At 52.6% G+C, this 19,528-nt stretch overlaps 11 protein-coding genes across 11 annotated transcripts; 6 read left to right on the forward strand and 5 right to left on the reverse strand.

Moving 5' to 3' along the window:
• Window positions 1–293: 293 nt before the first annotated feature.
• Window positions 294–821, reverse strand: Z520_02286 (uncharacterized protein; the record flags this gene model as incomplete). The annotated part of the gene is made up of 1 exon (XM_016772800.1): window positions 294–821. One exon carries the CDS (start codon window positions 819–821, stop codon window positions 294–296), a length of 528 nt encoding a protein of 175 aa, XP_016636270.1.
• A 631-nt stretch (window positions 822–1,452) lies between these two features.
• Z520_02287 (ubiquinone biosynthesis protein coq4, mitochondrial) lies at window positions 1,453–2,412 on the forward strand (the record flags this gene model as incomplete). The annotated part of the gene is made up of 1 exon (XM_016772801.1): window positions 1,453–2,412. The coding sequence occupies one exon, from the start codon at window positions 1,453–1,455 to the stop codon at window positions 2,410–2,412; it is 960 nt and encodes a 319-aa protein (XP_016636271.1).
• Window positions 2,413–2,481: 69 nt separating this feature from the next.
• Z520_02288 (uncharacterized protein) lies at window positions 2,482–2,997 on the reverse strand (the record flags this gene model as incomplete). Its single annotated transcript, XM_016772802.1, has 3 exons — window positions 2,482–2,785; window positions 2,836–2,921; window positions 2,974–2,997. 3 exons carry the CDS (start codon window positions 2,995–2,997, stop codon window positions 2,482–2,484), a joined length of 414 nt encoding a protein of 137 aa, XP_016636272.1.
• A 769-nt stretch (window positions 2,998–3,766) lies between these two features.
• Window positions 3,767–5,758, forward strand: Z520_02289 (uncharacterized protein; the record flags this gene model as incomplete). Its single annotated transcript, XM_016772803.1, has 1 exon — window positions 3,767–5,758. One exon carries the CDS (start codon window positions 3,767–3,769, stop codon window positions 5,756–5,758), a length of 1,992 nt encoding a protein of 663 aa, XP_016636273.1.
• A 1,116-nt stretch (window positions 5,759–6,874) lies between these two features.
• Window positions 6,875–9,418, forward strand: Z520_02290 (uncharacterized protein; the record flags this gene model as incomplete). Its single annotated transcript, XM_016772804.1, has 2 exons — window positions 6,875–7,729; window positions 7,778–9,418. The coding sequence occupies 2 exons, from the start codon at window positions 6,875–6,877 to the stop codon at window positions 9,416–9,418; spliced, it is 2,496 nt and encodes an 831-aa protein (XP_016636274.1).
• A 330-nt stretch (window positions 9,419–9,748) lies between these two features.
• Window positions 9,749–11,203, reverse strand: Z520_02291 (uncharacterized protein; the record flags this gene model as incomplete). Its single annotated transcript, XM_016772805.1, has 1 exon — window positions 9,749–11,203. The coding sequence occupies one exon, from the start codon at window positions 11,201–11,203 to the stop codon at window positions 9,749–9,751; it is 1,455 nt and encodes a 484-aa protein (XP_016636275.1).
• Window positions 11,204–11,734: 531 nt separating this feature from the next.
• On the reverse strand, window positions 11,735–12,550 carry Z520_02292 (uncharacterized protein; the record flags this gene model as incomplete). Its single annotated transcript, XM_016772806.1, has 1 exon — window positions 11,735–12,550. One exon carries the CDS (start codon window positions 12,548–12,550, stop codon window positions 11,735–11,737), a length of 816 nt encoding a protein of 271 aa, XP_016636276.1.
• A 619-nt stretch (window positions 12,551–13,169) lies between these two features.
• On the forward strand, window positions 13,170–14,810 carry Z520_02293 (uncharacterized protein; the record flags this gene model as incomplete). The annotated part of the gene is made up of 1 exon (XM_016772807.1): window positions 13,170–14,810. One exon carries the CDS (start codon window positions 13,170–13,172, stop codon window positions 14,808–14,810), a length of 1,641 nt encoding a protein of 546 aa, XP_016636277.1.
• A 333-nt stretch (window positions 14,811–15,143) lies between these two features.
• On the forward strand, window positions 15,144–16,451 carry Z520_02294 (uncharacterized protein; the record flags this gene model as incomplete). The annotated part of the gene is made up of 3 exons (XM_016772808.1): window positions 15,144–15,485; window positions 15,575–16,060; window positions 16,125–16,451. The coding sequence occupies 3 exons, from the start codon at window positions 15,144–15,146 to the stop codon at window positions 16,449–16,451; spliced, it is 1,155 nt and encodes a 384-aa protein (XP_016636278.1).
• A 399-nt stretch (window positions 16,452–16,850) lies between these two features.
• On the reverse strand, window positions 16,851–17,690 carry Z520_02295 (uncharacterized protein; the record flags this gene model as incomplete). The annotated part of the gene is made up of 1 exon (XM_016772809.1): window positions 16,851–17,690. One exon carries the CDS (start codon window positions 17,688–17,690, stop codon window positions 16,851–16,853), a length of 840 nt encoding a protein of 279 aa, XP_016636279.1.
• An 828-nt stretch (window positions 17,691–18,518) lies between these two features.
• Z520_02296 (uncharacterized protein) lies at window positions 18,519–19,352 on the forward strand (the record flags this gene model as incomplete). Its single annotated transcript, XM_016772810.1, has 1 exon — window positions 18,519–19,352. The coding sequence occupies one exon, from the start codon at window positions 18,519–18,521 to the stop codon at window positions 19,350–19,352; it is 834 nt and encodes a 277-aa protein (XP_016636280.1).
• Between the last annotated feature and the right edge of the window lie 176 nt (window positions 19,353–19,528).

Genomic DNA, 19,528 nt, shown 5'->3' on the forward strand with positions numbered 1-19,528 from the left:
CTTTTCCCTTATGATACATTCGCAATAATTTTCTTCGTTTTCTAGTGTCACACAGTATGATACTGTGTCATGCTATGCTCGGATAATACACGCGAAGCCGGTGGCACACAGGGCCTTTGTCTCAAGATTGCCTGTTCAAAGAAAGCCATTGGCCATGATCCCTGTGTTACTCGTACATTTTCCGCCTCTGCTTGGTTGGCCAACCAGTGCACACTCTCCATTTCAATTGGGACATAGAACTCCTCGAATCTTGGTATGGCTTCCTATCTTACAAGGACTTGAGATCCTGGCATTCAAGATCGACTGTTCGTCAACTCGCTCTGAGCGGTAGCCGTAGGTCCACCAGCAATTGGGCGTGGGTTCCCGGTGATCTTCTTCTCCCCCTCTGTAATGTCATGCAAGGTGTCGTGATTGATAGGCTCATTGGCATGCTTCTGGGCTTGTGCAGTGGGACCGTCTCGTACCGGGTTGGTGGAACCAGTGATGCCCTTTTCAGCAGCAGTAATCTTGGAGATGGTGTTGCTGTCGAGTGTCCCGGATGGGTTTTGCTCGTTGGCGGAGGTGTCAGAGGTTCCATTGCGTTCCTGGGCGAGGATACTTTGGGCGGTAGCTGTGGGGCCACCCTTGATGCGTTCACCACTAGTGATTTTCTTTTCACCCTCTGTGATGTCGTGCAGGGTTTGGGAGTTGATGGTCTCACCAGCATGAGACTGGGCTTGGGCTGTAGGACCACCCTTGACGACCTTGTCAGAGCCAGTGATCTCCTTCTCAGCCGCTGTGATGCGGGAGATGTTATCTGAATTGAGGACTGGATCAGACATTTTGAGTGACGAGGGACTGTAGAAGCGGATCTTGGGAGATGTGAGTTGCCGACGGGACTGGGGGAGATGTGGCGAGCAGCACAGAAGACGAATATTGTACAGAGGCTCTGCTGGTGAGTGTTTGGAATGAGAGAGGAAATGCCGCCGTAGAAGTGTTAATGAGGACATGATCTAATATTTCTTGAGTGGCAATTCACTGGTGAAGCAGGCAATCACTTCATACAGGTGCAAGGAGAAGGTGCAACTCAGCATTGCTCATTTTGACGCTCAACTTCAGTTTCTTCAGAGATTTGCCTGAACCATGTCTTGGTACCTTACCGACTGCGTGCCCCCATTGCTGATTCGTCGAGTGCGTCATCTACTCTGCAAGCTTGAGCAAACAGGCCCAGAGAAAATATCCATAATGGCTGTGAGAGGCTGAAATGTTGAGATGCATGAGCCGTAATGATGAATCAACAACATCGACAACACCCTTTGGAAGGTCCAGCCAATGAGGAATCATGCATGACCTCTCGAGATCAAGTGGTTCCACCGATGATCAGCCGAGACCCAAGTTCGAATTGTCCCTGCGCTCAATGCTCAAAAGTCTCTACAGAAAGCCCAAGAGCCCTCCACTGGTCCAAAGGGCAAGATGAAGCTTCTGAGATCAACCAGACACCGTGATCTCGCTCTGCTGTCTTCCATACTCCACATCTCACATCCCGTCTGCGCCAGTTGTGCTCGTCTCCCACGCCAGTACGACAGCCATGCTTCTTCCAGCGCATCCTCACCACGTCCATTCTCAGTGCTCAACCGGCCTCCCCCTAACTACCCCGGTCACGTCCCCCTCACTGCCGTGGAGCGCGTTGGCCTAGCAGTTGGTAGCGCAGTCACCTCGCTCATCGATCCCTACAGGCATGATATGGTCGCCGCACTAGGCGAGGCAACCGCCCAACCTTTCTTCATTTCATGGCTGCGGAAGCGCATGTTGTCGGATCCGACTGGGAGAAGAATACTACGAGACCGGCCCCGCATTACTTCCAAGACCATGTCTCTCGAGAAATTACGACAGCTGCCTGACAACAGCGTGGGAAGAACATACGCCGCGTGGCTCGACAGGGAAGGCGTCACCCCAGACACAAGAGATGCGGTACGGTACATTGACGACGAAGAGGAGGCCTATGTCATGCAGCGATACCGGGAATGTCACGATTTCTACCATGCTGTGACCGGTCTGCCGGTATGGGTAGAGGGAGAGCTTGGCTTGAAGGCATTTGAGTTTGCAAACACCGGATTGCCCATGACGGGACTCAGTTTGGCTGCAATGGTTCGGCTGAAGCCACTCGAGAGGCAGAGGATGTTTCAGATCTTCCTGCCATGGGCGTTCTCGAACGGATGGAAGAGCAAAGACCTCATCAATGTGTACTGGGAGGAGGAACTTGAGACGGATGTTGGCGAGCTGCGCCAGAGGCTAGGCATCGAGCAACCGCCGGATCTGCGGGCGATTCGCAAGAAGCTGAGAGAGGAACGCAAAGCTGCTAAGGCTGTTAGGTCAGCCACAGAGGTCGCAACGACGTCTGCTCCTTTTCCTCGACCAGAGTCGCAGTCATGAATGTGGAAAGCAATGTTCATCGCGGGGTATCATGCAAATGCGTCAGGACTTTTGCCCTCCTTCTCTCGATTATACCTCCTTCAAGAGGTCGTCCAGGTCATCATCGTCCCATCCACCTCTGCGGACGACTTTCACACTCTCCACACTGTGCCCCGTCTGCTTCTCGTGCTCGGAAAGACTGGCCAGCATCTCTTTCAGTTGATCTTCGGTAACCTTTTGTCGTAGTTGACCTGAGCGTGCGAGCATGATCAGCCTGTTCTCGACGTCCGTGGCGCGTGACTCTTTCACCATGCGTATTCTCCCCAGCCGATCCGCAGCTTCGGGTTCGAGGATTTGAGACAGCATGAGGGATCGTGCTTCTGACTCTTGTTTTCTGCATCTCTATCAATATTCCGTCCGGCGAACGTGATAGTTCTTCCAAACCTTCTTTGCTCTTCATCGTCGCCGTTGTCGCCTGACCCTGCTCTCCCCTGCTGTTGCTTGAGTTGGGCAAGGCGGGCTGCCCTGATCTGTGCGAATGAATGAGTCACTTGAATTGGATAACCTTCTCGAGGAGCATACCTGTGCTAAATCATCGTCCGCCATCTTTGCAATTCCTGCAATCCTACTGCAAGAAGAAAGAGACTTTCAGCAGAAATCCGCAGAATGGCAAGCGGGGCAGTATCTCCAGACGGCGAGACGGGTGCCAGCTCTGGGCTCACTAGGCCTGGTCGTTAGCTAACGAGCCCATGTGGCGCGTGGGTGCCACAAACAACCAAAACGCCCCAACCGCCCAACCGCCCAAATCCCTCCGCTTATGACGCGGCACACCTAACTGTGCCATCTGGTGCCATACATTTCCTTCACCGGCCATTAACCGAGAGAAAGCGAGAAGACCAGACTCGCCCATCTCATCATTTGACTGGCTGCAAACCCTCAAGGACCTTCCGGGTAATACAATAATTCGCTCCTATATCGTCCACAGGCCATCCCCAGGTCCCCTCAAGATCACCTCATTCTGTTCTGATCTCGACGTTGCTTTCATACACCTCCCCGTACCTATTTCTCAGGGTGTTGTGACCTATCCACGAGTGGGATCACCGTCCACTCCTCGCGTCGGCTAGCCTGCGCCCTACTTTTGTCTGCAGCTTGCTCAAAGCGACCAGCGGCAGCCAGCATGCCTTGCACAACAGTTGCATGAAACAAATCGCTCTCACTTCTCTTCCATCAAGGGATCATGAATGCTTGGGTACATCATGGCGCCTTCTTAGGAGCTGGCGCACCCACTCATTCGCGCTCAATATCTTTGGGGCCACCCATGAGCACGCCGCGAAATCACCTGTCCAAAGCGCAGTCCGCTTCCAATCTGCGAACAATGGCGACCGTAGACTCCTCTCCTCCCGAGCCCCCGAAACACCAAGGGACCTCCCCAGAAAACTCCTTCCGGACCATTGCAGATCCGAGGAACGCAAATGCGTCCAATCTCTCTAGATCCAATTCGACGCCCTCCAAACATCCCGAGGTCAACGCTGAAGTTGCCGCTCTGAGCGACAAACTCATAAGTGCAATCAACCACCAAACTACCTTGGATGATACTCTTGCCCAGACGAGACAGGAGTTGGAAGCATCAAAAGCCCGTATTGCAAAACTGGAGGCAGAAGCTAAAGCATATGAAGAAAGGATCTCGCGAGGAGACTTACTTCCAAAGGAAAAAGTTGATGAGCAAAAAGACAAGCTTACAGCGGAGCTGTTTGAGGAGAAGAAACAAAGGGCACAAGTCCTCCAGGAAAAGCGTGGAATAGAGTCGGAGCTGGAAACTCTGACAGCCTCTTTATTTGACGAGGCAAACAAGATGGTGGCTTCGGCCAACCGAGACCGGGACGCTGTCGAAAAGAAGAATCAACAGCTTCGCGACCAGATCAAGGACGGCGAGGCTTTGATAGCTTCTCAAACCGAGCAATTGACGGAGTTGAAAACCCTGATGCAGCAAATTGGTCCAGCTCCGGACTACCGAAGGGAACTTGACTCCCCACGAGTGTCGCTGGCACCGTCAAGCCCCGGCGTGACAAGAGAAGGGAGCGATCTTGCTCGTCTGCTCGAAGCGATGAACCTGTCCCCCGTCACGCCTGAGCATGGTGAACTTGCGCCGAGCCCTTCTACCGCTCTGACACACCTCGTCAAACCACTCTGCCGGACAGATATTCCCGCGTATGAGGATTTCAGGAATTTGGTACAAACCTCCCATTTTCGGTCGCATAATCCTTCTCATGCCCCATCCAGAGCAGGCTCTGGCTCCTATGGCGGGTTAAATGTGATGGGTCTCGGCTCACTGAGTAATCATTCACAACCAAATCTATCACAGATCTCTCAGCCAGCGACGTCGAAGCTCGCCAATTCTCCAAATATTCCGGGGTCGTTTAGCCCCAATCCAGACGCCAAGGGACCTGTCCCGCTGAGAGAAACGCGATTTTTTAAGCGTATTCTGGTCGAAGATATTGAGCCGACTCTTCGTCTTGACCTATCACCAACCCTGTCCTGGTTGAATCGACGCAGCATTCTTGCCGCCATGGGCGATTCTACTCTCATCGTCGAACCAATTCCCGAGGCATCCATCAAGCTGTACGGGAGATACACGCCTTGCGCTCTGTGCGGAGAGAACAGGAAACAAGGAGAAAATCCTCGGACACATGCCATGCGTGTTCGCGAAGGAGAAGGTGCTACTAGATGGTGTGTCTGCACACTCTGCTTGGAAAAGGTGCGTGGCGTGGGTGATCTGGTCGCCTATATACGTATGGTTCGAGAGGGAGTGGTCAAGGTCGGTGATCAGAAGGATGAGGAGGACGCATGGGAAGAACTGGTACGGTTGAGGGAGCGCTTATTCTGGGCTAGAATGGCGGGTGGAGTAGTGCCTGCGTTCATCCCCACCCCGAAGCAAACTCCGGTGGACGATGCAAAGATGAGCGCGGAGCTGGATGGTCAGAGGCACGATGGAAAAGAGAACGATACATCTGGTGAGGCAACCAGTACCCCACCGCAAGATTCGACGACTATGGCAGAGGACATGTCTCAGCGCTCAACACCTGGCACCGATGATGCTCAACCCGAATCTGCCGACGAAACAGCCGCCCGCCTCCAACTCCAGCAGGGACTAGACGAAAGTCTTACTACATTCGATAATATCCGAGAAAATAAGAGCATAGGTATCGGCGGTCGACAGAACTCAACCACGCCGCCATCAACGCCCTCACCACCCAAGGGTCTTCCGAAGAGGGAGTCCAGTACTGGCGGAGGGATCTCTTTCCCAAAGATCAATATTCCCAGACTGCCACAGGGCTTTTGGGAAGCTCAAGTTAACACTCTTCGTTGAGTGCACGGCGAGACAACCCAGTCGGTCGAGGGGTGGTTCGATTGGGAGGCAGGGACAATGTATATTATAATCTGATACACAGCAAGAATTCTAGCGGGCAGTTCATTTCTTGGGAAGGTCGAGGAAGAAGAGCCTGACGACCACAGCAACGTGGGAATGCAGGTTCTTGGGACATGGGGCCTGGCCGAAAAGCCTCTGTACATTAGCCATGTTGATATCTATTGAGCTGGACAGGTGCATACGTGGGATTTTTGCAAGACTTACAGCAAGACACGAAGCGGCACAGGGCGTAGAGAGGCCTTAACCAGAGGTCGGGTTTGGGCTTTGACCATTGAAAATAGTAATCATCCGAATGAGAGCGATGAAGTTGAGTCGTGCCTCATGTTCATGGGTATATCCGATGCCTATGGGGAGGATTAGTCTCTATGTGAAAAGGCACGCCAGTAATTGACTTGCATCGAATGTAGAGTTCTCTAGTGGCCCATATTGCCGGCGGTAAGAAGAGCATTGCCAACAGTTGTAGCAAGGAGAGGATGTCCCCTCTGGTCCATGGATTTGGTGAACTAGCTCCGAAGGTATCGGTCGGGGTTTGTGTGCCAATGCCGGTGGAAGCGATATTGTGGAATGGGCAGGGAGAAGACATTGGTCAGTCCACTTGTTTTTTGGATGACGTGTTTCCTTCTTTTTGACTTGTCATCCTTTTCACTGGGTCTTACTATCCTCTGGAACAAGAATCTTCAACCTCATATACAATTCTGTCGATTGTTCCGAAGTCCCAATCGAGTTAGAAGGACAGAATTGGAGCTATTCCTCATCGGGTCTTCGGAACAAGGACTGCCCCCACGACGAGTCCAACGCTAACTGCTTGTAGCAATTCGGAATTAAATGATCTAACCAAGTTAAGACTAGAAACAGTCTGCTGCACCTCTGTCCAATCAATGGCCGCCTGGCACCTCGTTGGCGAAAACACATTGCAACCGCCCTCACACGTATATAGGGCGGCTCCCATTTCGCGAGTCCTGCCTCTCCTCTTACATTGCCAACCGGCGCCAGAAGCTATATCTGTTCTCTCTCACATCAATAATATCTTTGTTTGGCGCGACGCCGTCGTGAACAATGGAGCTCGATTCTGACTCCGGGAATATTGACCCCAGCAAGTTTGACTTGCCAGCCTTATCCCCCAACGAAGAATGGGACCTGATGCAGACCTTCGATCCATTCCTCGGAGAAGACTTGTCTTTAATGCAGCCCATCCTGGCCGATTCATCTCAATTAGCTACTACCAATACTCAGCATCCCGGCTCCAGCGACTTCCGGCTTAATGGACTCGAGCCTGTCTCGTCTCCCGATCAGTCCATGCAATTCGCAGCCCCTGAGACATACTCAGACTTTCAAACCGCCATTTTGGATATGGACGTATGGAATCCTCTGCCAATGTCAACAGAAAATGTAGCCTCAGCGCTCCCGATCACAGTCGCACGTTCAGCTCTCACTTATTGCCCCCTCGAAGTCACCAGAGTTGCTCAGATTGCTCCCAATCAGGCCTTGGCCTATGTGCCGCCTCAAAATCTTGCACCAGTTAGCAATTACCTGTCAATGACAATGCTATCGGACGACACCACTCAAAGTTTCGATCTGGCCGGTTGTGTAGTCTCTCAAAATCAGCAAAATTCTCTCCGCGATCCGGCTTACGTTTCCAATGCCGCTTTTCGCCGACGAGGAATCGGTAACGAAGTGACCAATGTGGTGGAACCATTAAAGGCCACTGCGAAGTCGTCAGGCAAGCGGAAAAGATCATTCACACAACAAACAAAAGAAGGAGTCCCTGTCTCGTCACTCTCGTGCTTTACACTTCCTTGGGCACAGGAGACCAACAAAAGAGGGAAATGGACTGAAGACAGAAAGAAAAACAAAAAGAAGGTCAGCGCTGCGGGGGGTGCGTGCTTTCGGTGTCGATTGATGAAGAAGCCAGTAAGTAGGTCCTCAATGTGCTGAATCCGACGTTGACACAGAATGTAGTGCTCAGGCAACCGCCCCTGCAAGAATTGTCTACAAGCCTTGGAACGATCCAAAATCCCGACGAGGAGCTTCGGCTGGCTGTGCACCGTTCGATTCAGGCTGTCCGATGTTCTCGAGCCACGTTCATGGAATTCGCAGCTCCCAATGTACGAGCACAAGCACAAGAGTTTAGACGATCTATTTCAATATCTCGTGTCTGCTACAAGTCCCCGCTTGATAGAACTTTTCGAAATCGTCGCACTGGAAAGAGGTGGTGCATCGTCAAATGAGGATGGCTTGTACGCCATTGCTATCAGAGAGCCGGCTCGCCTCACAGATCAAATCGACCGTTTTTTCTATATTTCTATTATGACGGCTTCGAGGTTATACAGCCTAGAGTCTTCCCTCGTCGAGATATCTGCGAGAAGTCTCATTCAAGACCTTGTTGCCGGGACTTTGATGCTATATGAAGTGTTTGACGAACTTCTTGACCGGGCCTTGGATCTCAAAGAGGCGGAATGTTCTCACTTGCGGAAGATCTACTTTGAGCTGATAATGCGGCTTCAAGTTCACCTAAAGTTATTAATTGGTGTCTTACGGAGAGGACGCATGTTAAGCGACCTATCAGCAAAGATGAGTCATGCCAGCGATGCAATTGCAGCATATTTAGAGCTCACTCCCAATTATCATCAGCGCAAATCTCCATTTCGAGACTTGATCGACACTCTCTCGGGAATGGAATCTGACAGTCTTCTGACAATGCGGCCTGGAGCTGCTCACTTCTCAGTCGAAGGAATTGATGCGAAAGTCGCAGAGAGTGACGTCAGATTCGTCTTGTCAGGGTTGAGGTGTGACTCGAATGGAATCTACGAACTGAGCACATCGTCCGGAACCCTTCGAATGGATAAGGCTGCAATGGAGTCCATCTTTTTGGCTCACTATCTATCGTTTGCATTCAGCTTTGATGAGGTTCTGCTTGGTAGGTTTGGTATCTCCAGACGACTCTCTATCCACGAGCTTCAACCCCAGGGTCAGGTCAACTTGGGTCCTTTTGGCATATCACTGACATGCAACTATTCTTTGCTCCATACTAAAGCTTTGTTTCAGCCCATTTACTCGACAAGCTTCTCAGACGCAGTGACATGCCTTTTCAACATAATAGCTCGCCGATTGTTCCAAGAGTGGGAAGGGAAAATGATTCTTTCTCTCAAACTACACCGAATGCTTATTTTTAACATCTCCTATACTCTGAGTCTTGAGGGCATGCTCTGTGACCAATATACCAGAGAAAAAGGACGGTTCACTAATGACGTTATTGATCTCTTAGACGTTGCAGTGGTCGAATTGGGAAGGGTGTATCATTGTTTGACCGTGCTCGGTGACGCGCAAAGTGTGGCCCGTTGCAACGATCTTGTCTGGGACCAGAGAATCTTGTTGCATTACAGACTTGGGCCACAGCATGAAGACGACAGCATTACCGAAATGGTACTTGTGGTCAAGGACGACTACGGATCTGAGTCGAGCATGACGCTGTTCCGGGGTCCTCGCCACCTCCATCCAGATGATCGACCATGTGGTTCTCCGGACGAATGCTGCATTTGTCATCTCAAATACCAACGGGATCTAGAATTGAGCACACAGGTTTCCGACCATGAGCCATAGCCTCACGCCGGCACAGCACGATTCACAGACTTAGACCGCGCATAATTTTTCAGGTTGGATCCCATGGATGGATGATCCGAAGGCTGAACTTGCGGCATTTGTTGCACTTTTAAGGAGTCAAGGAGTCGGGTGCAGAGGTGGCGGGTCGGCGCAAGCAAGAGCGAGTCCAAGAGATGGCTAACGGGACGGCTTGACGAGGGTTTCACAGTTATGCGCCGGCGCCCTCACGGTGGTGTCCATGTGTTGCGGATCCCCGAGCCACCTTTGATTATATCAAGATACTATTTCCTATCCAAGACTATAGACTGGATTGATCACCTCGACCACTTCCTAGATGCCATTTTTACCGTAATGGTCCTTTCTGAGCACAAAGTCTTCCCATGCCTCTTCGAAGCCCACGCTCCTCGCCCACCTCTCGCCATTCTCGGGCTGCACGCTATCCAGCACCATCATGGCCAGCCGCAGCCACATGTCTCCCTTGATCTTCCATCTGTCGTCGTCGTGTTCGTTTTCTCCATCACCTCTGGAGGCGTCACCGTTCGTATGGTGCCCATTGACCTGCCCATTAGTCTCCGGGGACGACAGCGTGTGGATGACGCTGCCATTCTCAAACGGCTTGCACACCCTCTCACCATTCGCCAGCGCGCGGATGAATTTCGCCGTGTGTCCGTCATCCATGAATCGGCTTGCCGTGCGATACATTTCGTCCCAGCCAAGTACACTCCCACCAGTGGGAGGATAGTTCGCGATCTCCTCGAGCAGGAGCTTTGGACATCTCCGCGACGCGTACAGCGCCAGATCCAGCCTACCTTTCCACTCAACCAGTTTTGCCTTCATGGGCAGGGAGATCCAGTCCTGTGCAAGGAACGCGCTGAGGAAAATGCTGGAGTTGACGGCGTGCATGTAGAAGAAATCCATCTTGACTACCCTGGGCGGGTTCTGTGCCGCGCCGGTGAAATATGCGGCCGCGTTGATGACTTCCGCCGCGGCTTCTTCCACGCCCTGCTGGGTATATGGGGGAGATAATTTCCACTGTGCGGCGTAGCTGACCATTTCGTCCCTGGCGCGAGCGAGTACCCCGTCGCGGACTTTTTGGCCGTCGGTCCAGTGGACCGCTGTGGAGACTTTGGTGTCTTCCCGGATCTTGCGAAGTAGATTCACCATCGTGTCTGGCGTTGTGGTCTTTTCGGCGGCGGAGGCGGTGAGGTCGAAAAAGGCGTCCAGGTACGTGGAATGTACGCACGCCTGGGCCAGCGCCTCGGCCACGATGGCCGGCTGCTGGAATTCCACCCCATACCCGAGGTGGATCAGCGGGTGGTAGTATCCCGCGAAGAAGCGGTTGAAGATTGTACGCGCAAGCTCGGTGTCGGAGAAGACGTATTCGTTCAGTACGTCGGGGATTGATCCCGACGAGAGTTTGTTGGTGAAATAGGTCAGGAAGGAAGAGTAGTTCTCTGGTTTGGCCATGCTGTCTAAAAACGTCTTGGGATCATCGTCCAGGGCGTTGATGATGTTCTCGTCCGCCGGCGGAGGCGCTCGCTGGTAACGTGCATTCTGGTCATATTGCTTCTGCAGTATTGCTGCGTCGGCTCCCAAGGCGAACGAGGCGAGCGTGTGGTGCACGATGTGGTTGTGGCGGCCGACGTCGTCGAAGATGATGTCGTGTGTGGTGTGGTTGTGGTTCAAGAGTTTGTTAGTCGTGTCGGTGGCGTCGCGATCCAAGGCCTTGACGCGGACGATGGCCGGCACATCGGTGGATAGATGGATTTTGGATGCTGTTGCCATTTCGTGGACGTTGATTTACTAGTATAGTTCGACCCCAGGTTTAGGTCTGAGAGACCGCAGGCGAAACGCGGGGGAGACGATGGATGCTTTATGGCTGGGCCGGATGACAAACACGCAACTGCCTAAGGGTCGGTTGCGTAAATCTGTCTCTCGGACTGGCCAACCAGCTGGTCTGGTCAGCGAGCATAGAGGTGGAATAGACGGATAGCTGCTTGAGGGTGCCATGAGCATGTGCAACCCTCTACCATCCAGTAGCAGAAGCGATTGCGACATTTGTGGTCGACGTGAGGGGGGTTAAGGCGAGCTTCTCCTCATTCTGATCTCTGCCTTCTGACGTGAGCCAATATGGTCGGGTATTTGCCGGCCTTAGAGGATGATCCCTGTGCCCTTGGGAGGGAGGGACAAGAGACGGTCCAGGTCAATTGTAAGCCCAAGTTCTTACGAAGACATGTAGAATTCGTTGTGAAGACAGTTTAGAGGACTGAAATTGGCCGGCTTTGGGATGCCACTACCTCGTTTTTGCCCACCTTGCTATGTCTTACGGCACAAGATTTGTCCGTTAGGAATGCCTAAGAAGGCATCCTGCTCCATACCCCATCTCTTCCAACCTTCAGAGAGGCTCTTGATCTCTTCTTCTGTCGCGAACCCTTCCCTGACTGCCGTCCCCGTGAATCCAGGTTGGAGGATTCTCCCTGCCCAGCTTTGAGAGAACTGAGTCACTCTTTGCCCGGCGTATCTCCAGCAGTCCCACGTGGCCGTGATTTCATCAGGCGAGAAGCCAGCTTGTCTGGCCCACACGTGACAGTATCGGCCTGCGTTGGGTTCGCCTCCATTCGTCTTTGCGACTTTCTGATAGAGTTCAGCCCACCGCGCGATCTCGGGAGTCTCTGGGTACCAAGCGAACGATTTGTAGTCTGCTTCTCGCGCGGCCACGATACCACCAGGCTTGGCGACCCTCCGCATCTCCTTCAATATGGCGACGGGGTCTTTGACGTGTTGCAGGACTTGATGACAAAAGACAATGTCAAAGGTGTTGTCCGCAAACGGTAAGGCATTGGCGTCGATCTTTTGAAATGTGAGGTTCGTCAGGCCCCTTGACGAGGCGTACTGGGACGCCTGTTCGAGGACAGACTCGACGGCATCTCCGCCGATGACCTTGCCCTCAGGTACGAAGGTCGCGAGATCTGCAGTGATGGTACCGGGACCGCAACCCACGTCTAGAATGCTGTGGTTGGGTTTGATATGGGGAAGAAGAAACGCTGCCGAGTCTTGGGCCGTTCGACGGGCATGGTCTTCGACCACCGATTTGTGGTGGCCGTGAGAATAGACGGCTTGCTCTTTTGCCATGGCGTGCCAAATAGTTTCTTGAAGAATACCTCGCCGAGGTTATGTCAGCTCTCAGAAGCACTATACTTTGTAAACACTGCCAGACATATGAAATGAGAACGAGGCCCCGTTAATATATCTTCATGACAATCTTGGAGAATCGATCAGCGAAGCCGATATCGGCAGCTCCCCTTCCACTGAATGGCCTCCGTCTGCGAGCTTAGTTGATCTTCATTGCTTGTTGGTCGCAGATGCGGTTGGAGACGGGTTGGACTCGGATGGCAAGGAGAGCATTAAGATGGCACTTCTGAGGAAACGGATGGTTTGTCTTGAAGATAGAAAAGCGAAGACTGATCAGTTCAGGGGAGTGGTGTTAGCGCCGCTTTAGCTCGATACTGCCAAGGCGCTAATCTGAAGAACGCTGCCAGTGCCGGGCGCAAAAGCAGCGTGACCGAGTGTCTCCGGTGTTTCCTTCCGTAGAGCTCGGTCTCGGTTCTCATCTCGCCGACCTGTTGTCGTCTGACCTTTCTCCTTCCTCAATCATTTCATATTATCTGTTAAAACACTCACCTGGTGGTGCGGGAGAGTACGGAGCTCCATGGCAGCTCGCAATTGCTGTGAAATGCTGTGAACTGCAAGAATGGACGGCCCTTCTAGCATCTTCAGCACCTTATGGAGCATCCTTCGGCACCTGTTTCTCTTAGTCTGGGTTGAGCCCTGGGCCAAGCCTCACATCAACGGCGACACGGCGCCCGCCACCTATGAAGATTGGTACACCGGACAATTCGAATACGATGCCATCCATGGAATCGATGAATGGGTCAAGGTGGACCGTCACCGAAGCTACGACTGGCAGATCCTCCGAACGTTGAAGCGAGACCTTGAACGAAGCCGGCGGATGGGGGATGAGAGAGGCTTGTGCAGTCAACTGAGAGCTCAAAGCTCCCGTAACATGTGCCGCATTCTATCCCCCGCCTTGTACCGAAAGTCAAAGATACAAACCAAACGACTTATTCATGACTATGTGATGGAGGTGCGCCACTGTATCACCTACATTGCGGATCGGAACGCGGTCACCAACGGAGCTGGGGCTGGTCCCATCGTCCCAGCCCAGGAGAAGCGGCAAGCAATCATTGACATGCGGACTGCTCTTGGCCGCACGAGTCTGGTGCTTCAGGGGGGTGCCATGATCAGTATGAGTCATCTTGGAGTGGTTAAAGCACTTTATCTGCAGCGGCTGCTGCCTCGGATAATCACAGGCACATCATCAGGAGCTCTGATTGCAGCGCATGTATGCGTGACGAAAGACGAAGACCTTATCGGCGTGTTGGAGGCCACCAAAATCAACCTTGACGCCTTCCTTCGCTCCCGAGAAAGACGCGCTACAGGTGGGCTCAAGTCTTGGTTCAACTCTTCCTTCTTTGCAACAATCAAACGACGGTACCAACGCTATCGTAAATCCCACCACGTGTTCGATATTGACGTGCTCCACGAGTGCACTCGAGACAACCTGGGAGATATAACGTTTGAAGAGGCATATGCAAAGACGGGAAGAATCCTAAACATAACCATCGCCATGTCTGAAGTGGTCGGAACACCACAACTGCTCAACTACTTGACGGCCCCTCACGTCCTTGTCCGATCTGCGGTCGTGGCGTCCATAGCGACTTCCAAGGCCATGTATGCTCCTGTTCACCTGCTGTGCAAGAGTGCTTCGGGCGATATTACCTTGTATTTTGCTGCCGATTTCTCAGAGAAGGGCTGCAATCTGCACCGAATAGCGACCGTCCACCCCGAAGCACCGCTGACACGGATAGGCGAACTGTTCAACGTCAATCACTTCATTGTGTCTCAGTCCAGACCATATGTAGCTCCTTTCATTCAGCTGCAGAGTTTTGCCGACCGTCACCAACCTCTTGGGATCTTGGTTCGCTTCGTCCTGGACGAGATGCTGCATTGGCTGCAAGTTATGAATCACTTTGGTATGCTTCCCACAATCCTCCAGCGGGTCTTGATGGACGAAGTCGTACCGACTCTCGCATCCTGGTCAAAAGTATCCATTACACCGCAACTCGGGCTGTGGGATTTCCTGAGCATTTTCGACACTCCTACACCGGCTAAATTGCAGAAATGGAGTGCTCGAGGAGAGAAGTGTACGTGGCCGTACATCTGTGAGCTAAAAGTCAGATGTGACATCGAGCTGGAACTCGATGTGGCTTACACGAATCTCCGCCGAAGAGGAGGGATGGGATCGGTTATCAGACATAGGGCAGACCCATAGCATTTGCGTCAACGGCGGCCGATTACCGAAGGCAATTGGTTGTTCGCCTGCCACTAGCGAGCCGTTTCTCCTCCTCTCGCCTGTCCCACGCCTTGTGGCTGTGCAAGAATCGTGGCGTTTCTCAATCAATACGCCGATCATGGCTTGTTATATGACATCATTGTGCCCGATCAACTGGGCTGGCGTGCCCATACCAAGGAGGGACCAGAACCCTGAAATACTACCTCCATAAGGTGCTGAGCTAGACCTTCTCCTCCTTTACGTTGTCTTCCACCGCAGCCTCTACCGTCATCAATATTTCATGCACACAAAACCCTCTTATTTTGCACGAAGATGTCCCAATCAGCCTTTGCCAACCCGACCGCACCTGCCTATGAAAAGGAGAAGAAACCCAGCAAGTTAAGCCGTCTACTCGGGAAGCGAGAGAAGACTCCAGAGCCGCAGCCAGACGTCGGACCCGATTCAGCGTATGCGTCGAGTGGAGCCAACAGCGCGGATGGTGCTCACGGAGGCATTACTCCCGAAGGAGAAATAAACCAGAACGAGATAATATCTGCGGAGAAGAATAGCGAGATAGCCAACATCGACCAAGACAGGAATCTCGCATTGAAACCCTCGACTGGGGAGGTTTTCGATGAAGATACAGGAGAAGTGGTCACTGTAGTGACAACGACGGTATGTCCCCGCAGTAGTCTATACCATTCTGGACACTTGCGTCGTAACTACACTGTCTATTTTATTTTCGAATATTAACAATATGCCAGACCACGACCACGACGACCACTACTACAAGAGGCGGAAAGAAGCAGCAAGATGTCCAAAAGGATGTCAAGCGCGAAGTACAACCCGGTCCGGGTCAGCAACCTCAACTGCTAGAAATGCCCGCAGGCTCGACAACCCCGGAGCATCCTCATCCACCTACTGTGGCATCTACTAGCACGGCGCAGAAAGGAAGGCCACCTGTGGTGGCCAGTGGAGGATTGCTTGCAGCTGACTCTCCCCCAATACCCGCTAAAAGTGCCATGAGGAGATCCGGAGACTTCACACGGGACGCCTACCATGCAGACAATGGTCCTGTCAGCCCCGTCGACCCTCCTTTTGCAAGACGCAACAGCGGAACACCCCCTGCCAGTCCCTCGAGGCACAACTTCAGCTACCCCAGCCGTTCGTCCTTAAAAACAGCTGATCAGCCGATGCGACACAATCAAAGTACGATCAACGATCTGCGTGCAGCGGCTAAGGGACTTCACGTTAGTTCTTGTCTTTGACTCTTTCACATTCTTTGATACATTTTACTGACCCATATACTCACAGGGTGTTGGAGAAACTCTTCGAGGCACATTTAGCTCGACGATCGACAAACGCTTTCCATCCAAAAATCCGGAAAAGGCTGCTCGAATCAACGCCCATAACGAAGAAATTCTAGAAAGGGGTCGCGCTGAAATGGAAGGTGTCCCTGGAGGTTGGCCGGCACATGAAGCTGACGAGTATCAAACCGAATATGCCCACCATGAGCCCATCCCAGCAACCGAACCAGAGGTAGCACCGCCAGTGACGGGCCGAGGTTCCCCAGACAAATCTGGAAGTCTGAGAAAGCTATTCAAGCGGAAACCGGTCGCCGAACAAGGTATGGCAAGATAATAAGAGAACCGAGTGATGTGTGAAGGGTGTTTTTGACCTTTCCTTCTCCGGCCAAACTGGTCTCCCTAACTCTCCTGTTCTTCGATCTACTCCAGTCAGCGTCCGAATCGTTTGGTGGTGGATATTTCTGACATGTCAGCCTCTTCCTTCCAGAAGCAATCGTAAATGACACACCAACAAACCGAGACTCACGTCGATATTTCTAATCGGACTTCGACCAAAGACCTGAATTCCATGCAGAATTGTTATCACAGTTTTGACGGACTTTACGAATGGGGTTGGACATAAGGCGTGGGTTTGGGCAAACATAATGATTGTGGCTTAGCGAGTGTTTGTGTATTCAAAGGCGACCTTTATCTTGTACCAACTTGTACACAGTCAAGCATGTCCATTTGCTCGTCATCCCGGTCTCGTGGCCACGGTGACCCAATACCTTGTCTCCTCCTCAATGGTATCTTTGGACCCAGCAATCTCTGCGAACTTCCGGACAAACAAGTCTTTGGCTTTCTCACAAATGTCGGCGCGGCCAAAGTCCTTGAACATGGCCTTGCTGACAGCCTTGTCGAAGAGTTCCGGCGCAGTGTCTAGATGATACTGTGCCTTTGCGTAGGCCTCTGTCTCAAAGACCTTGTCGACATGAAACCCCGCGTCAACCATCAAAGTCGCCAGCGCTTGCTGTGACTGCCACAGATGCGAGTGCCAGGGCACGGTCTCGCCGACCTGCGGAGCGATAGCCGAAAAGATATTCATGACCACGTTTGCGTCCTTGGTCTGCACGTCGGTGATCAGGCGGCCACCGGGTCTGAGCACCGATTTCCAATTCTTGACGGCCTGAAGCGGGTCGGGCAGGAGGATCAGCGCCGCAGCGCAGGTTATCACGTCGAAGAATTCATCCGTGTAGTCCTCCTTCGGCACAATGTGGAGACCAGCGAGGTCGCAAACGTCGTGGTTGAGAAACGCGATGTCGAGTCCCGCAGCTTGGGCCTTGCGGCGCGCGACCTTGAGCATCCCCTCGCTGATGTCGACGCCGACGACGCGCCCTGACGGGCCTACGACACTCTTGGCACCGATGGCAACGAGACCCGTTCCGCAGGCCAGGTCGAGGAGGTTCTCGCCCTCCTTCAGATCTGCCCAGGTGATGTAGTCCTGCGCTTGTCTCACGTGGACATCATTCTCGTCGTACTGTTCGCTGCGCTCGTCGTACATGGATTTCACCACGTCAAGCTGTGATTGAGACATGGCTGGATGGCCGGTTCGTCAGGGTCAACAACGAGGTGGCTAGAATTGTCAATCCGTATGAAGATAGAGCAGGCGTATCTATGTTATATATATGGCCAGGATCATGCACAACGAGAAATGAAAGGTTAGTGCAGTGAATAAAATGACGTAAACACGTGCCGTTCGATACATCGGACCGGCCCTGCACCGGCACGCCAGGCGCCAGCTTGTCATTACTACAACCCATCCATGTTTTGGAGCTGCTTCTATATGTTGTTACAAAGGCGCCTTGCAACACAAAGACCACAGTCTGATGGAATGCACCAAGTAAGCATCACTCATCTTTAGTTAGGCTCGAGCCCGCCGCGGGGCTTGAGCCTCGGAAGTCGGGAATCCAGATTTAGCTGCCAACGGGCGGGCATATCTCACGACTTAGTATTATTCAATTCCAGAATCCAGACTGGGAAGGTGATTCGCTTTCGTGTCGAACAAGAGCTGTTTATTGTGTGATTTGAGATGATTGCAGCTGCGCACCCACATCAGCCCAGCCCATTGAGCCTCGCCCAAGTCTAAGTCTAGGCAAGGAACTTCAAGTTACGGGCACTCTAGCCAAGGCTCTAAGTCAACCTACGCGATAGGTGACGGATTCTTCAAGCGGCAAGCGTCGAACCGGAGCTCTGATCTCCGTCACCAATTTCGACGCCACTAGGCTGCGGGGTGACAAAAGTACCAAAAAGTTACCTAGGCATCGATGCCGCAAGTTACCCGGCCACCAGGGACATATAATGTTTTCGTGACCATGGCCCGCAAGGTACGGAGCACGGTTCTTTTATTCAGGCGCACTGCAAAATGTTGCGTTTCGACAACAAGGTTATCTTCATCACTGGGATTGGCTCCACGGGCAGCGGTATTGGCAATGGGCGAGCAAGCGCCATATTATTTGCGCGACAAGGGGGGAAAATATACGGCGTGGACTTGAATCTCTCCGCCGCCGAGGAAACACGATCCTACATTCTCTCCGAAAACCCCTCGATTGCAGACCACATCACCGTCTCGCAGTGCGACGTCACCTCGGCAGCGGATGTGAACAGGGAGGTGGGGAAGTGCGTTGAGAAGTATGGACGGATAGATGTGCTGGTCAACAATGTCGGCCTCTCCGCACCGGGGACGGCGGAGAGCATGCCGGAGGAAGTCTGGGACAGGCAGATGGCCGTCAACATCAAGAGCGTCTTCCTGTGTTGCAAGGCCGTGATTAGGGTGATGTTGAAGCAGCAATCCCCGGGTGGCGCCATCGTGAATCTCTCGTCCATCGCGGGCATGAGACATTTGGGCGCCGAACACATAGCCTATGCCTCCTCAAAGGCCGCGATCGTTCAGTTCAGCAAACACACGGCCATCGCCTACGCAGACAAAAATATCAGAGTCAACACGGTGGTGCCGGGGTTGATGAACACGCCGCTTGTGCAGAGCAGACTGTTGAAACACCTGCCGGAGGGTGTGACGGAAGAGCAGTTGGCAAGAAGTCGGGCGGAAAAGGTACCTTTGGGGAGAATGGGAGATGCGTGGGATGTGGCCCATGCGGTCCTCTTCCTGGCAAGTTCGGAAGCAAAGTATGTGACAGGTAGCGAGCTGGTTGTGGACGGAGGAGTCTCTTCTTGGGCGTCACAGGCGGCGAGGCTGTAGGTGTAAAGAAGTATGCTTGGGTGAAGACGAAGTAAAGACAAGCCCTGCCAAGGGTCTTGGACATTAGTTGATAGACCAATATCGAGAACGCGAATTTTACGACACAAGAAGATAATATGGAGTCGATCCGAGCATGAACCTTGGTAAATCTGTTGTAGCTTAAAGAGCTTTCCCCT

Source organism: Fonsecaea multimorphosa, assembly GCF_000836435.1.
Source record: "Fonsecaea multimorphosa CBS 102226 unplaced genomic scaffold supercont1.3, whole genome shotgun sequence".
Lineage (NCBI taxonomy): Eukaryota > Fungi > Ascomycota > Eurotiomycetes > Chaetothyriales > Herpotrichiellaceae > Fonsecaea > Fonsecaea multimorphosa.